This window comes from Takifugu flavidus, chromosome 21, assembly GCF_003711565.1.
Source record: "Takifugu flavidus isolate HTHZ2018 chromosome 21, ASM371156v2, whole genome shotgun sequence".
Taxonomy (NCBI): Eukaryota; Metazoa; Chordata; class Actinopteri; order Tetraodontiformes; family Tetraodontidae; genus Takifugu; species Takifugu flavidus.
In genome coordinates, this window is record NC_079540.1 from 6,702,744 (window position 1) to 6,718,907 (window position 16,164).

Genomic DNA, 16,164 nt, shown 5'->3' on the forward strand with positions numbered 1-16,164 from the left:
CTACATTTCTGCTTTCCCTTTTGTTTATTTTAAATATTTTCAGTATTGGTGATTTCAACTGTTAAATTGTTAAATGAAGTGTTCAGCTAAAAAAAATGTCTTAAAAATAATGTTTATTCCTGGCTGCAAAAAGAAAAAGAAAGTTTGCAACCACATTAATGAGCTAATTTAAGTTTGGAGACAGACTTTCTTGTCTTGTTGTTGAACCTCTTCAAAGTGTCCACCAGGCGGCGGTGTTGTTTCTTCAAACACTAATCTACGTCTATTTCCCGACATGCCCCGCGAGTAACCAGCCTTTAACGCTCTCAAGATTATTTACAGAGGAGATTGTATCGTTTTCCTAAAAGGTAATTATCAAATCGCTTTATTAGTGTGTTATTCATAGGGGTTTGGCCTTGCTCTTTATGTGTCTGACGGGAAAAACGAACTGTTATTAGTAAATATCCGACATTATTTGTTTCACGTATTGTTGGATTTTTATTTGTGTCCCTATTTTTTTTTCAGCGCGATGTGATTAAAAAACGGGAGTTATTTGTCATTGATGGATTAAATCACTGCTTAAATTCAACGAAATATTTTCCATTCCGCTCCTATCCGGGTTTATTCGGTCCTGAAGAGCTGGTGTGCGGCAGCTGAATAATGAAAACAGTCGTTTGCTTACTTCTTAATTGCTCATTCCTTTTCGATTGTTTAAAGATGTCTGAGCAGATGGAAGAGAAGATCAAGACCTACAGGACAGCCCCGTTCGATGCACGCTTTCCGAACACCAACCAGACCCGCAACTGCTTCCAGAACTACCTGGGTAAACCTGTCTGACGTCATTCTGGTGTTGACTCTGCTGGACAACATCAAAGAGCTGTTAGCTGTTATAACCCTCTTGGGTCGTAACCTTCTAGCGTCACAACCCTAGAAGGTTTATAAACTCCCGCAAGAAAAATGGCTTTGCTGTCAAGGGCGCCCATATGTTTATTTGGGGTTTTATTTGTTTGACCCCTTATTTTTCCCTCCATTAACTGCAGATTTCCATCGATGCACCAAAGCTCTGTCAGCCAAAGACCAGGACACGGCCCCCTGTCTCTGGTACCAGAGAGTCTACAAGAGCCTCTGTCCCATCAGCTGGGTGAGTTCCCCCAAACAGGACCGGGATCCAGTGAGGATCCTCCTGTTATGCTTGAAAAGAGTGTGCAGAAGCTGCATCGTGTCAGGATTTACTCTCAGATTTCAACGTTTTTTGGGTTTTTTCTATGCGTCTCCGGCAGGTTCAGAAATGGGACGAGCAGCTAGAAGCAGGATCTTTCCCTGGAAAGATTTGAACAACTTTCCGCTCTGTGGTCATCTTTGTAATGTGGAGTGTCAGCTCTTTCTGTTCAGATGTAATGACTTTATGTGAAAGCTGAACCCTTTTATGATGTCGAATAAAGTTTGGAAAAACAGCCTTGGACCCTCTGTAAACACATGGTTGGAACAATTATAAAGTCTATATTAGTTATACTTAATTGGATTATACAATGGACAGAAATACAAAAATATATGAATAGTTAGATTGATGCTTAAAATTAGATTTTTTGACTCAAAAACTGACAACAAAATGGTAAATTTCTTCCCTAAAATCTTAATGGGCTTTTTCCGGATTGTCATAAGAAGGTGCAATGAAAGGACTTTTGATAAGAAGCTACAATCAGTGGTGAGCTTCAATACCTGGATTCTTAGTTGTTGACTTATGTTAGATATCGATAATCAAACCCGCTGCAGTCATCTCATTAGTTTTCATGTAGATTTTAAAAACCATCAGTGAGCAAAACTCTGGTCAAGTGTTTCAGCTGCATTCTAAAGTACTTCTAGCAACACTAAGTTGTATTAAACTATCCATTGCATAAGCACACACACAGCCTCCCCCTCCTCCCCCCCCCCCCCCCCCCCCCAGTCACGCACAGATCACAAGACTTTTTCTTAAACAACCTGAGCTGTTCCGCGTGACCCGTTGCCAGAGCAACAGTCCGCGTTGCATCAGCATCCGCAGCAGCATCGGTCCCACAGGAGAAACCTGTCAAGGTCGCCAAACGGGAGGCATCATGGGTAAACTGGGTGGGTGGGGGGCGGGGCCTTTACGCACGACAGTCACGCGTCACGTCTCGTCTACGCATGCGCCGAGTCTTTCGTCACCTGAGCTGACCAACTAACCGAATATCGGCTGCGACCATAATAGGACAAGGGCGCTGCCGCGGCTGCCTGGATGCGGTGATGCTGCGCAGCATTCTGCACGTATCAGCAGAGGGGCGGGGCCACATCCCGGCATCCCAGCATCCCCAGATTCTATTGGCTGACGCAGCTGGGGGAAAAAAATAACAAATACAAGCATACGTGCGGTTCTCCTCGCAGCTCCACGAGAAGAATTCTGGGAGAAAACGGGGGCAGTTCTGCTGCAACAACGACTACAACGTTTAACCGACGGACCCCTTTTTCCTGACCCGCGACTCTTCAGAGGTGAGAGACCGACTCATGTACGCTCGTGCGCGGCTCTGAGAAAGAAAGTACAGGTTTGCAGAGATGCCACTTTGACCAACACATAGTAAGAGAACAATCGACGAAATAATCAATTGTTCTCTGCTATAGCTTAAGCGACATGCTGCATGTATCGATTATTGGTGATTAGTAGTCTGGTGTGAGGAGCAGGAGGCGGTCGTGTCCGTTCTCCCCGGCCGGTACCACGGACAGCGCCTAACGACTTGTTTGATTTCATACAGCCGTCAGCACCGGCGGGCGGGTACAACGAGGCTCTTCATCAGCACCTGAAGATCTGTTGGTGTAATCTACGCAGTGATCAAGCAGCTCGTCTTCAGAAGATGGAAGGACAAGTGAGTGATCATCATGATCTTATTTTTGGATCGTGGGCGGTCTGTGACTCACACAGCACTGCAGATGTTTGAGACAGATGTCGCGTGAGCTACGTGACTTCTGTACGCAGGCTCCAGATTTTAATATACTCGATAGATACCAGAAGGAAGGAAAAACGGAGGAAAAAACCAACAGATAATGTTTGATGTCATAAATGTGGAAGGTGACGTGCAACAGTTGTGCTCAGTGCATACACAAGCTCACACACAAGCGCGCACACGCACACACACTCTTCTCTGGCTGCATGTACAGCTGAACCATTAGGTTAGTAGAAACAAGACATGGAGCTGTCATAAGAAAAGTAAACTGGGATTTTATTTTAATTCCAACTGCAACCATCTTTACAGAATAAAGTTATATAAGTAGATTTAATAAATTGTGCCGTCATATACATAGTATTTATTTGTGTACAGTACTTTACTGTGTCCATGAAGGCATTGTGTCATGACTGTACATCCCAAACTCCCAAAATACAGAAAACCTTTTAGCTTCCAAATTCTGAGCAGCTTTCCAGGGTCAGGGTTGATTATTTAAATCTGCAGCCTGTGTGGGTGCAGTTTTTATTTTCCCCCGTGTCAATAAAACTGTCCCCTGAGGCTGTTGTCATGGAGGCAGTGGAAATAGAAGAGCATTAAGTCACCACTGTCTGGAGGAAAGAAGAGAGACTGGGGCTTGTTGAGGGAGGAAGTGGCACGGTGGGCACCTGAGTCCTGATACAGAAAACCAGTAAACCTGTTACCTGCTTTATTCCTCCACAAGTCTGGGCATGTGCAGCTAAATCCAGTCTGCTGATGTAATATCTGCAGGGGCGTTTCTGCCACCCACACGATGACATTTCAGAATCAACTAATGATAAAAGGACCCATTAATTCACCCCAACGTGCGTAATATGCCTATATATTTAGACATATAGCCAAAATGTTTGGTATTTGACTCCTACATTACTGTCATTGATATGGAACTGAGGCATTAGGTGGCATCATGTGACTGATCTTTTCTACTGAGTCACTGTGGCTTTATGGAAAAAAGACTGAAGGAAGGTGAACTTCAGTGTGTGTGTGTGTGTGTGTGTGTGTGTGTGTGTGTGTGTGTGTGTGTGGTGTGTGTGTGTGTGTGTGTGTGTGTGTGTTATGCTGTGCTTCTTAGTCTTTGAATTGAAGGGATAATGAAGTCTTCTGGGGGCCGATGAAGGCGCAGCTGGATTTTGACAGAGGTGGAAGTCTGTCCTGGTTCCGTCTGTCTGTTTCTCTGTCCTGCTGCTAAAGACTTATTCCTAAAGTCAGTCTATTGATCCATCTTGCCCCACCCACTTGATTTATATACAGAATGTTTTGGGCCTATTTTATTTGCTGTGATATCTGGAGAGGAATTGGGTGTGAGACGGGACTGATCCCTCAGTTCGATTATTCCTGCCTGATTGGTCCAGAGCCGCCCCCTCCATGTGACATTGCATCTTGAAAAGTTCCGCTCATGCGGATATTGTGCGACCTCACTTTGCAGCGGCGCCAAGGGCAGCGGATCACCTGAGGCCCGTGTGGATCTCGGTACCTTCTCATGTAACAGCAGCACAAAGTGCAGCGTCAGCGCTTCATCTCCCGCCTCAGCACAAACAAAGACACAGTGGCCCACTTTCTGTTGCGACCCAGCGTGACCCCACATCACCTTCACACATCATACAGAAAGTGTTTAATATAGTTTGACCTTTTCTGACCTTGATCCTGCGTGCATGCGTAGCCTGTCGGTGGGATCGAATGTGCAGAACAAAGTAGCCTCCAGATGATTACGTTTATTATTGGCTCTGTGAAAGTGTATTTATGGGTAATCTTATCATTTTCCTCCTCTCTCTCTCTCTCTCTCTCTCTCTCTACCCCCTTCCTTTCACCCCTTTCTTATGTATCTTTCTGTTTGGCTCCTTCACCTCCCCCCCCCCCCCCCCCACACACACACACACCTTTACAGCAGAACAAGCAGGTAACAGGGTACCTGTTGTTCTCTCTGGCCACGGCCGTCATTGGATCTCTGCAGTTTGGCTACAACACAGGAGTCATCAATGCTCCAGAGCAGGTTTGCATCTTTGTGTCTCTATAAGTGAATAAAGAACTCGTTGTAAATGTGAATAGTTTTATACAAATATCTACTAAATTCGGTGCTTCTTCAAAGCAATGTTACTGTAGCTACATGCTGAGCAACCGTGGCTCCCACATGTGTCTGAGATTTAATCATATTTCACCAGAAATTAAAATCCTTCTTCAACGACACCTGGATGGAACGATACAAAGAGCCAATCAGCCCAGGGGTCTGTACCATCGTCTGGAGCATCGCTGTTGCCATCTTCAGCGTGGGCGGCATGGTGGGCTCATTCAGCGTGGGAGTCATGGCAAACAGATTTGGAAGGTGCGGAAGGAGTCAGTCCAGATTTGTCTCCTGATGGAAGGGAAACTGGTCCATTTGGACTTTTAGTGTTCACATGAGTATTCCCTTATTCCTCTAATCATTGGCCCTGTGTATTTCCTGCTCCACCCAGCTGACTAAGCATTACTTCTAATGGAGAATATAGAGCCCTTGTATCTGGTTTGAATGTTCCCCAGGGCTGTTTCTCATTTCTCCATTTGTGTCTCTGTATTAGACCACAATCATCTTGACTTATCAACTCCTCAGAGTGGTGTGTGTCGACTTTATAATATGATAGTTGAAAACCCCACTCAGTCAACGTTTCCCCTTCCTCAGGCGTCGCTCCATGTTCCTGGTCAACTGCCTAGCAGTGATTGGGGGCCTCCTCATGGGCTTCTCAACAATCTGCTCCTCCTATGAAATGGTTATTGCTGGCCGTTTGGTCATTGGTCTGTTCTGTGGGCTCTTCACTGGCTTGACCCCCATGTACGTGGGTGAGGTGTCCCCCACTCCCCTGCGCGGAGCCTTTGGGACTCTTCACCAGCTCGGTGTGGTTCTGGGCATCCTGATCGCACAGGTCAGCAAACTCACCCCAGATTTAAACTTTTATTATGAGTTAGGCACAAAGTAGATTGAATGTTGATGTTCTAACGTGAGCTTTCGTGTTCAGATCTTTGGTCTGGAGGCTCTGCTCGGCTCAGCCAAGCTGTGGCCCCTGCTGTTGTCTCTTACTGTGGCCCCTGCCGTGGTGCAGTGTATCCTGCTGCCCTTCTGCCCCGAGAGTCCCCGTTTCCTGCTCATCAACCTGAAGCAGGAGGAGCAGGCCCGGAAGGGTAGGACTGCTTCTCTTGAGTTCTTCTTCTGCTGTCTCTGCTGCCGGTGATGCTTCTGTGCTGCTGCTGCTGCTATTGCTGCAGCCCCTTCAGCGATGTGCTGGAGAGAAGAGTGCTTAACAGCCAGACGGTCTTGGCATCTGCTTATCACACAGACTCTAAAGGACTGACCCACTTCTTCACATCTGACACAAACAGTCTCCACGGTTACAGGTGTGGCCGTGATGTTTACAGTAACAAGTCCTACTGAAACCTCTGAGGGTGGTCACAGTGTTGGTGGGAATCTACTGTTTTAACTGGTCTCAAAGCTCTTCTCCAGTCCCAGTTAGTAACCAGATGTGTTCACTCCCTACTCCATTATCATATCCTGTGTTGTCCTGTCTCCATGTGTCCGCTCTCTGTTCCGTCGACAGCGTTGGTTCGCCTGCGCGGCACCGAAGACGTGTCTGCAGACCTGCAGGAGATGAAGGAGGAGAGTGCCAAGATGGCGATGGAGAAGAAGGTGACCATCCCCGAGCTTTTCCGCTCGCCTGCTTTCCGCCAGCCGCTCCTCATCGCCATCGTCCTGCAGCTCTCCCAGCAGCTGTCAGGAATCAATGCTGTGAGTCTCAGACAGATGTGGCTGAATTTTCACACATCTGCATTTGTTTTTATCCTGGCACGTCCCGACTGTTCAAAGGTCTGTCGGTCCAATCACTAAAGATAACGTGCACAATTAACCACGAGAGAAGCAAAAGTCTAAATAAAGAATTTTCAAATATCCCGACGTGTTATCACCTGGAACTCTGCATTATTTAAATGCAATCCTAATTCTAATCTTGCTCCCTCAGGTCTTTTATTACTCAACAGGCATCTTTGAATCAGCTGGTGTAAAACAGCCCATCTATGCCACCATCGGCGCCGGAGTCGTCAACACTATCTTCACCGTTGTTTCCGTGAGTGTTTCTCGCTCCGCTGCTGTACGAGTCTGCGACCGTTTACGCTGAGCACTGTTCTCTTGCCGGCCCACTGCAGCTCTTCCTGGTGGAGAAGGCTGGGAGGAGGACCCTGCACCTTCTGGGACTGGGAGGAATGGCGGTCAGTGCTCTGGTCATGACTGTCACCCTTCTGCTGGTGAGTTTGGTGCTTTCATCGTGGGTGGTCAACCTAAGATGCCAACAGATCCAGCATGTCCGCATCCTCTTGAGCTTGAAGGAAGATCTTCAGAAAGACCATAACTCTGATTTAAGCTCATTCTACTTCCTTGGTTATTGTCATAATAATGCTCCTTGTTATGAGATTAGCATCCAATGTCTCAGAAATGTGCAGAATTTGACAATTCTTTTTGTCTTTCTCAGCAAAAAAGCATTCCTGCGATGAGCTATGTGGCCATCAGTGCTGTCATGATATTTGTGGCTATGTTCGAGCTGGGTCCTGGTCCAATTCCGTGGTTCATTGTGGCCGAGCTCTTCTCCCAGGGTCCGCGCCCGGCGGCCATGGCTGTAGCTGGATGCTGCAACTGGACAGCCAACTTTCTGGTTGGAATTAGCTTCCCCAAACTAGAGGTGAATGTTTGGAATGGCTCAGTCAGGTTCTCCACCTCCAATCAATCCTTATTCAGTAAAAATTTAAGAATGATGTATATATAAAACATATTCCTATATTTGTATATTTCTGACTCAGCCTTCTTATCTTTTCAGGAGTTATGCGGGCCCTGGGTTTTCCTCATTTTCACCACCTTCCTCATCATCTTTTTCATCTTCACCTTCTTCAAAGTCCCAGAGACGAAGGGCAAGACCTTTGACGAAATCGCCCGTAGCTTCGGCGGCAGCCCGCCTCCCGTCTCCGTGTCCGCCGAGGACCCTCCAGCCAGTTCCAGTGCTGCAGAGAATCTTACCACCTCTCCAGTGAAGGAGAAGGTCCCACTGGTGGAGGCACCGGCAGCAGATCCTCCTCCCGCCACTGAAAACACGCCCCTTGATAAAGATAAAGATAAAGCCACGGTGCAGGAGAGTGTGTAGAGCAGCTGTCGATGTAGGAGGAGGTTGTGAATGAAGGAAATGCTGGGACAACAATGCTACCGGGATTTTATATCAGAGCTACAATAGTGTTAGCAAATTTTGACCTTTGACCTGTTCAGGGTCATTCTTTCTGCTTTGGCAGCAACATTCTTTATAATTCCTTCTTTCAAATCCTCCCTAAGGTGAAAGAGTCAGTGTGCAATCAGGCCAAACGTACTCTCTATTCCTCTGAATTACACTATACCTAGAATTCAAGATGTCAGTCAGGATCACTGGAAAAAACAGGCTTTGTTGTGAACACCAACATATTGTCCAGATGGGGGCGAGCCTGCAGACCACTAACAGTTGTGTGTGCACGGTCACGCTGCACGCAGGTCTTTCCAGGTGCGAGAGCGAGTTCAGGTCCACAGTGACCCTGAGGTGACAGGGACAGCAGCAATGACACACTTTTGTCCTGTTCCAGTGGATGTTAGATTTACAGCTGTGCTTTGGTCCCGTGTTTTGTTGCCTGTTAAGTGTTGTCTGTGTTCTGAGAGTAGATTTAAAATGAAGCTCTGCCATCTGTGGTCGAGCATGAGCTTGCCGGTGATACCAAAGGGTTGTTGTGTCACATCTCGCTGTCACAAAGCTTTGCAAACTCAGCAGGAGCCACTGTTACTGTAAGCTTAGTTATGCTTAATTCAGATAGAAAAAGAGAGTTAGATATTTATTTATCGTACCTAATGTAGCTTCTTATTGTAGAGGGTCCTGTGATGTCATAGCTCGTCAAATAGTGACTGTGGCCTGTTGACATGTTGGCTGATTGGTGTGCACATTTATGTCAGGGGAGGGTAACGTGCAATGATCTCTATTCTTCGGTTTACTAAAAATACAGAGTATTTATTACATTAGAACTATTTTTTGCACAAATTACATAAAGTTACTATCCACAAAAGCTACCATTAGATTTCCAGACTGAGTATTGAGCTGCTGTGGTTCAGTAAACCATCACATGATGCGCTGCTGTGAGATTTTGAATGAACTGGGAGATGAACGTCTCATTTGCTGTTGCTGCTGTTGATTTAGATGCACCTTGTAACCTAATGAGCAGCAGAGCATCACAGTCATTTAGAGCTCTTAAATACTACTGAACAGTACTTTAAAACAGTATAAAACCATATTTAAGGGAAGACTTTCCGCACATAGAATAGCTATATGAAATAGAATAACTATATAAAACCTTCAAGAACACTAAAATAGGAAACGTACATGTATAAGTATGTGTGTTTTGGTTTGAAAATGATCAAGCTTTGCATCTTCATCTGTAAGAAATGTGTCTTTTCTGTTGTTTTTTATGGCATGAGGCATATTTTAAGGCTAATTTAATAGTGATGTGTTGAATAGTCCGATGGAGAAAAACCTCACCAAGTAATTAACAAATAACTTGTTGTTTGGTTGTCTGTTTTTTGTGCCCTGTTTATTTGTTTATGTGTTTATGTGTTTATTTATTTATTTATTTATTTATTTATTTATTTATTTATTTATTTATTTAAAGCTTCCCCTTTATTGGTGAACCGAACATTAAAACGATGCCACTCACCAGCAGCCAGTTGAGATTTGACACTTATATATGAATAATAATATCTAAAGTTTACAGAAACATGAAGGCAGGATTGAGATTTGGTTGCATCTAAAGATTTGAATCCTCGTATCCAATTTTAGTTATTTAACCCATTTTCTAAAAGGATGAAACCAATAAGTGGATCTCTCTCAACCTCCAAGTATAAGAAGATAAAAGCATCCAAGTGTAAATATCTATTTTCTATCAGAGTGATATCTAATGTTGGTTTGCTACGTGGCGTTTTCCTTCGGGGTCGTGGATGACTTGCTGACTTCAGTTGAACATTTCTTGACCTTGGTGTGAAGTTTGTGTCTTTGTTGAACACGATGTCTCCGTTGTCACTCGTTACAGACCGTCTGCACCACGCCTAAAAAGCATTGATGTGAATCAAAGAACCCACCAACACACATGTGGCTTACTGCTTTGTCTGCTTCCCTGTTGTTTGGTCCTGGTGTGCATGCGTGTGTGTGTATGTTGTAATTGATGTACTGGATGTAATGTATGGTTTGAAATCATGTACTGTAAGTCTATTTGTGCCTCTTTGCATCTCACACATTCACAGACTGTTACTCAACGCTTGCACTCACGACGAACTCCGATCTCAGTCGCTGAGCCAGCGACTTAAACTATCAGTTGCTGCGTCACGCCGCTCCAACGCCTGAAGTCACGTCATAAACTGCTTTGTCAGGTATTTAGTTGGAAGCTTTTTGAGTGGTATTTTTTGGGATGCTGGGAAGTCAGAAGACAATTGTTACCGAGCTCTACATATTCATCCCTGTGATCTGTGATGGGAGTGAATCCACTTTGGTAGCTGCAGTGAATTATGCTTTTCACCTTGTCTCCATGTCAGCATTACTGTTAAATAATCCATCTGTTTTGACTTTGTTTGTACTGTACAGACCAGATATAATGTTGTTAAATAAACTACTAAACATGTGAAAGGCAAGCTGTGAGTTCAGAAAATTACAGAAGATATTACTGGTGTTTTCTGTCTGTGCAAAGAATGAAAAATGAAGTTAATGCATGAAAAGAATTTTAAAAAAAAACATATTTACATATACATAATATTTTAAATTGGTCTAGAGTACATCTAGAACAAGACCAACTGAAAGTGTATGCTGTATAGAATTAAATTTAATAATAAAATGAATTTTGCGGTATAGGGTTAAATTTAACAATTAAAAACACTTTAGATCAGTTCTTGTTGCATGTCAGTATATAGTAGTGTTTGATTTCTAGTCTGCATTGCGCATAAACATGATCAAAATTTTGATACGAACATTTAAAAAATTTAAAAAAATTACATTTAAAATTTAAATTAGCAATACATCTGTACAAATGTGTCGCTTACATGCACATATCATGCGTGTACACGTGTACATGTGTGCAAAACCTCAGAGAAGCCGTTTACTCCTGCAGTTCTTCTCTACCCCGCTAGAGGGCAAACTAGTGCAGGACATGCGCAATAAGGCGCAGAGCGCCCGTTCGGCTGTTTACCGTGCGCATCGGCTGATACCTAGGAATAAACCAGGTGAAGAAAAATCATCCTCTTCATCACGTCGGATCAATCGTTATTACACACTTTTAGTCGTAATTTATGGTTTTAAAACTAATCTGCTTACCGGTAAGTGCACCTCAAGGTTATCTACATTCTTCATTCCTCGTTTGCATCTTTTATATTTGGCTAATACGTGAACACAAGCAGTCATTTAGCTTCACCAATGTTACTCTTACCTAAACGCAGCTCTTGTGTTTTTCTCTGGCTCCTCTTATTGCGCAGCCTTCTGCAGCACACAGAATATTAGATTTGACGTCTGCTGCTGTGGTGCACGTCAGGACCCCCACCCCCCATTGCAGAGGAACATCTAGTCATTTATGGATTAAAATCTCTATTTGCCTCTGTTCAGTTTTGTTTTTGTGAGTTGGAATTGTGGAAAGAGCTTATTAATTATTTTTCCAGCCAGTGTAAATGGCTACATTTCTGGAATGTCTGTCTAAGGTTTCCAGTCTGAGGAGGAATCTGCAAACATGTTTTACACCTGTGGTCCCAACGAGGCTATGGTGGTGTCAGGTAAAGTCCCCACTGTTTACTAATGTCAGAAATGTTAACTGTAGCTTGAGTTCCTCAAGTTCGTACTAATAATCAGATTTTTGGACATTCCTGGTCACTCTTGCAGGATTGTGTCGTTCCCCTCCACTGATGATTGCAGGAGGTCGAGTGTTTGTCATCCCGTGCATCCAGCAGATACAGAGGTTGACATTTAAAACACTACAAAATAATGTTTTAGCTATATAATCCTAGGAATGCTTAAGGGGCTCAAAACAGGGCCATTGTTTTATTTTTAAATGATCTGTGTTTAGTTAGTTGACAGTTCACCATCAGGTTGTCTATTGTTACCTCACACTTGTTTTAACATTTGAAAAGTTTCACCAGTAGTTTTGATGGTTGAAGACATGGAAGTGTTCCTGCAGGATCTCCCTGAACACTCTGACTCTGAACGTGAAGAGCGATAAAGTCTACACCCGCCACGGCGTCCCCATCTCTGTAACTGGAATTGCCCAGGTCAGTGTGGTCCCCACTGACGTTTCAATATTTCTAGAACAGAAGAATAGCTGTGCGTCAGCGAAAGAACCTTTGTGATTATGTCAGTTGTTCTCTGGTTTCTTGAGAAAACAAACCTGTTTCCAACAAATCTGTTTCCATCAGATGAAGATTCAGGGTCAGAATAAACAGATGCTAGCTGCAGCCTGCCAGATGTTTATGGGGAAGTCCGAAGGAGAGATCGCCCAAATCGCCTTGGAGACTCTGGAGGGTCACCAGCGGGCCATCATCGCCCACCTGACTGTTGAGGTTGGCTGTTTCAGCGTGTAGTTGACAGGAAACATGAACATCATGGGTCCTACTGTGAGCTGTTGCATGGGAAACTTCTCTAATGTGCAATGATTCCAAACCTATTTCTTCCTCTCAAAGGAGATCTACAAAGACAGGAAGAAGTTCTCTGAGCAGGTTTTTAAGGTGGCGTCCTCTGACCTCGTCAACATGGGCATTAGCGTGGTCAGCTACACGCTAAAAGATGTTCACGATGACCAGGTGAAACAATTTCCTCTTAAAGACAGAACCTCTTCTAGACCAGTAATATTCATAATGTTTGGGTTGTGTGATATTTTATACCAAACTTCTCTTAAATGAATATTTCTCCTAGTCTTTTAGAGCATTTTAAAGTTGCATCTTCTTGCTTGTACCACTCATATGTATCTTCTGAATGTTGTCTTAATCGGCCTGTGGTTTAATAAGTGCTGCAGTTTTGTGTTTTTATACACAGTTTAAAAAAATATTGGCCTAATGATGAATTCTGGAATCCAGGATTATCTGCATTCCCTGGGGAAGGCTCGGACGGCCCAGGTTCAGAAAGACGCTCGCATCGGAGAGGCCAAGAACAAGAGAGACGCTGTGATCAGGGTGAGACACGATGTCCCCAACATAAACACAGACAAAGCTTAGTTTCCTGTCGAATCACTAAGGCTGACCTTGTTTGAGGCAGTAGACAGAGTCCGCCTCTTTATGCCACTCTCTGTTATCTTTGCACCACAGGAGGCTCACGCCATGCAGGAGAAAGTGTCGGCTCAGTATAAGAACGAGATTGACATGGCGAAGGCCCAGAGGGACTATGAGCTGAAAAAGGCAGCCTACGACATTGAAGTCAACACTAAGAAGGCTGAGTCAGAGATGGCCTATCAGCTACAGGTATTCACGAGGTTCACGTCAACATTAAAACTTGGGGGTGGAATTGATAAAGGCCGATTCCCCTGATTTGCACAGTGAGTAGAAATGCCAGAACTTGGATCTTCTTCCCAACTGCCAGGTAGCAAAGACGAAGCAGCGCATCGAAGAGGAAAAAATGCAAGTGCTGGTGGTTGAGCGGACACAGCAGATCATGCTGCAGGAGCAGGAGATCACCCGCAGGGAGAAAGAGCTGGAGGCCAAGGTGAAGAAGCCTGCAGAGGCCGAGAGGTACCGGCTGGAGAAGCTAGCTGAGGCTGAGCGGTGAGTCTGGCTAAAACAGAGTGGCCTCATTGTTGGGTAGATATGTTAACCCCTCAAGAGCAGATCTAAATCCTGTAAATTCAAGAGCGATGATGATGCGGGGACTGTGGTGTGAGTCACTGTGTCATCTCTCCCCGTCTAGTCTAAAGTTGATCATGGAGGCAGAAGCTGAAGCAGAGTCCATCAGGGTGAGTGAAATATTTTTTTAAATGAACAGAACAAGGGGATTTAGTGGATTTCTTGTTAGCAGTAAGAATGCTGGTCTCCCCCAGATGAAAGGGGAGGCTGAGGCATTTGCGGTGGAGGCCAAGGGTCGTGCAGAGGCGGAGCAGATGACAAAGAAGGCAGAGGCCTTCCGGCAGTACAGGGATGGAGCCATGGTGGACATGCTGCTGGAGAAACTGCCTCTTGTAAGAAACTCTAGATAGCAAAGTGCATGTAAATAGCAGAGCACCTGAAGGTGTGAGGTATATGCACATGCTTTAGAAACTCATCTCTATAGGTTTGATTATTAAACGTATTCCTCTTCTACCAGATGGCAGAGGAGATCAGCAAGCCCCTGTGTGAAGCCCATAAGGTTACCATGGTGTCCAGTGGTGATGGACAGGTGGGGGCAGCCAAACTCTCAGGAGAGGTTCTGGACATGATGACCCGCATCCCCGAGGCCTTGGAGAAGCTGACGGGAGTCTCCATCTCCCAGGTAACACATTTTTCTGTGAACATCCTTTACAGGATATATGTATTATTCATTCCTTTCAATTGTGGCCTAAAAACTCTTTCCCATCTCTCATCTCTTGTGCAGGTGAACTCACATACAGGCTGAACAGACCCTGTTGGATTCTGGTAACCAGGCAGACCCACTTTCTCACTGCTCCCTGGACTTTCTGCACCATTGATGACACTAACACCTTTCCTCCTTCTCTCACATCAGCTGTAAACCTCGGGCACCTTTCTGTGCTTATTGTGGTGTAGCCAAACTCCTTTTTCTTGTCTCTATTTAGTCCTGCTAGAATTGGTTAATAGAAAAATCGACAGCAGCAACTGTTTTTTTTATTTCATCAAGTTCTTGCCTTAAACCTGTAAATGTGCGTCTCTGTATTATCTGTCTGCTTCACACCGAGTGTCTCTGCTGAGCCTGTTACCTTTAACGCCTTCAGTGTATCTATCCCTGCACTGCCTTGCTGAAAAACCTCAAGTGCATCTTATTTTTACATTTTTTCATACAAACATACTTCAAATGTACTAATGCTGTCTATCAAAACAACAGCCCTCATACACACATCTTTCTCAGTAGAGATAGTGTTTATTCCAGTAACCAATGCTCAAAGCTTAATTTTTATATTCATTTATTTACACTAAAACCACTCACATCCCTTAATGTTGACGGTCACTTTATGAATCTGAAGGATTATTTCTGGGAAGAAGCAATGTCCTGAAGAAGAAACCGGACAACTGTGCAACACAATCAAAAGCAGTTTTCATGTGTAAATGACAGTATTGTAAACAGAAAAACTTTATTGGTCCGTATACATTATACATATACATACATAACACCTTTATATATATTTACATTTCCTGTGTTAAATTACAGCAAGTCTGTATTTGTTTTCCTTTAACTTAGGGTATTTTGCTTTTGACAGTATGAACCCAGTCTAGGACACAAACCTTGATTTTTATGTTGTGCGTGATTTGTAAAACTGTAGCAGCCAACTACACTTAAGACCTACTTTATTTTATCTGAATAGATGATTTTACATAATTATAGCTGACTGTTTAGAGAGTATTGACTTACCAGTTTGTAAATTTGTATGTAGCTCAGTAATCCTGTTTCTTTCAGGTTGTTGACCAGCAATATATTTTCTGTTTAACTAAAGATTTGATCAAATATGTAGTGCTATTTGTTTCCATAGCCAATTATGTAGCAGCTTCAAAAATATGAAGCTTATGGAAATAAGAGTTTACATGGTGAAAGGAGGAAGCTTCCACATTCTACTGATATGAAAATATAAATACCCGACTTGTTCATGTGAAGGATTGTTTAAGAGTCTATCAGAGCAGATGTGGTGAGACAATCCAACGTTATTTCAGTGACTGCTAATTTTAAATGAACTGTAAAATGATCTCAAACTCTGCAGATGCGTAGCGGTGGGACCAACAGACCAGTCACCCAAAAGTGATTATATTCTCAATCAGCTCAGAGCTCTATCCTCCCCTCAATATTTAACCTCTACCTCATATTAATTAACTAAAATAACACAACCTTGTAACAAAATCTTTTAACTGTACTGGCGCTCTAAATTGGCACTTTATAAGTGTATATAGATTATGTATTTGGCACTACAGTATTAGTAACAAAGATGAGGACTAACAGATTTACCAAAAGCACCACTGCACAACTAT

The 16,164-nt window shown here is 43.8% G+C and overlaps 3 protein-coding genes across 8 annotated transcripts; all 3 read left to right on the forward strand.

Moving 5' to 3' along the window:
• The first annotated feature begins 200 nt into the window (after window positions 1-200).
• On the forward strand, window positions 201-1,433 carry LOC130518117 (cytochrome c oxidase subunit 6B1-like). The gene is made up of 4 exons (XM_057020473.1): window positions 201-347; window positions 697-802; window positions 1,020-1,120; window positions 1,260-1,433. The coding sequence occupies exons 2-4, from the start codon at window positions 697-699 to the stop codon at window positions 1,311-1,313; spliced, it is 261 nt and encodes an 86-aa protein (XP_056876453.1). The 5' UTR covers window positions 201-347; the 3' UTR covers window positions 1,314-1,433.
• Window positions 1,434-2,184: 751 nt separating this feature from the next.
• On the forward strand, window positions 2,185-10,665 carry LOC130518543 (solute carrier family 2, facilitated glucose transporter member 1-like). Of its 2 annotated transcripts, none has more exons than XM_057021234.1 (11): window positions 2,185-2,484; window positions 2,745-2,855; window positions 4,855-4,959; window positions 5,129-5,289; window positions 5,623-5,863; window positions 5,957-6,119; window positions 6,533-6,720; window positions 6,950-7,054; window positions 7,134-7,232; window positions 7,457-7,663; window positions 7,799-10,665. In XM_057021234.1, the coding sequence occupies exons 2-11, from the start codon at window positions 2,844-2,846 to the stop codon at window positions 8,117-8,119; spliced, it is 1,602 nt and encodes a 533-aa protein (XP_056877214.1). In that variant the 5' UTR covers window positions 2,185-2,484; window positions 2,745-2,843; the 3' UTR covers window positions 8,120-10,665. The 2 variants fall into 2 exon arrangements, with proteins under 2 accessions (XP_056877214.1, XP_056877215.1); XM_057021235.1 differs by having other exon boundaries at window positions 4,858-4,959.
• A 481-nt stretch (window positions 10,666-11,146) lies between these two features.
• LOC130518544 (flotillin-1) lies at window positions 11,147-15,649 on the forward strand. 5 transcript variants are annotated; one of them, XM_057021236.1, is made up of 13 exons: window positions 11,147-11,343; window positions 11,719-11,790; window positions 11,897-11,972; window positions 12,192-12,282; window positions 12,427-12,570; window positions 12,691-12,810; window positions 13,084-13,179; window positions 13,312-13,464; window positions 13,583-13,764; window positions 13,907-13,952; window positions 14,037-14,174; window positions 14,300-14,464; window positions 14,567-15,649. In XM_057021236.1, the coding sequence occupies exons 1-13, from the start codon at window positions 11,178-11,180 to the stop codon at window positions 14,585-14,587; spliced, it is 1,470 nt and encodes a 489-aa protein (XP_056877216.1). In that variant the 5' UTR covers window positions 11,147-11,177; the 3' UTR covers window positions 14,588-15,649. The 5 variants fall into 5 exon arrangements, with proteins under 5 accessions (XP_056877216.1, XP_056877217.1, XP_056877220.1 ...); XM_057021240.1 differs by having other exon boundaries at window positions 11,206-11,343; window positions 11,680-11,790; XM_057021238.1 differs by having other exon boundaries at window positions 11,211-11,343; window positions 11,500-11,790.
• The last annotated feature ends 515 nt before the right edge of the window (window positions 15,650-16,164 follow it).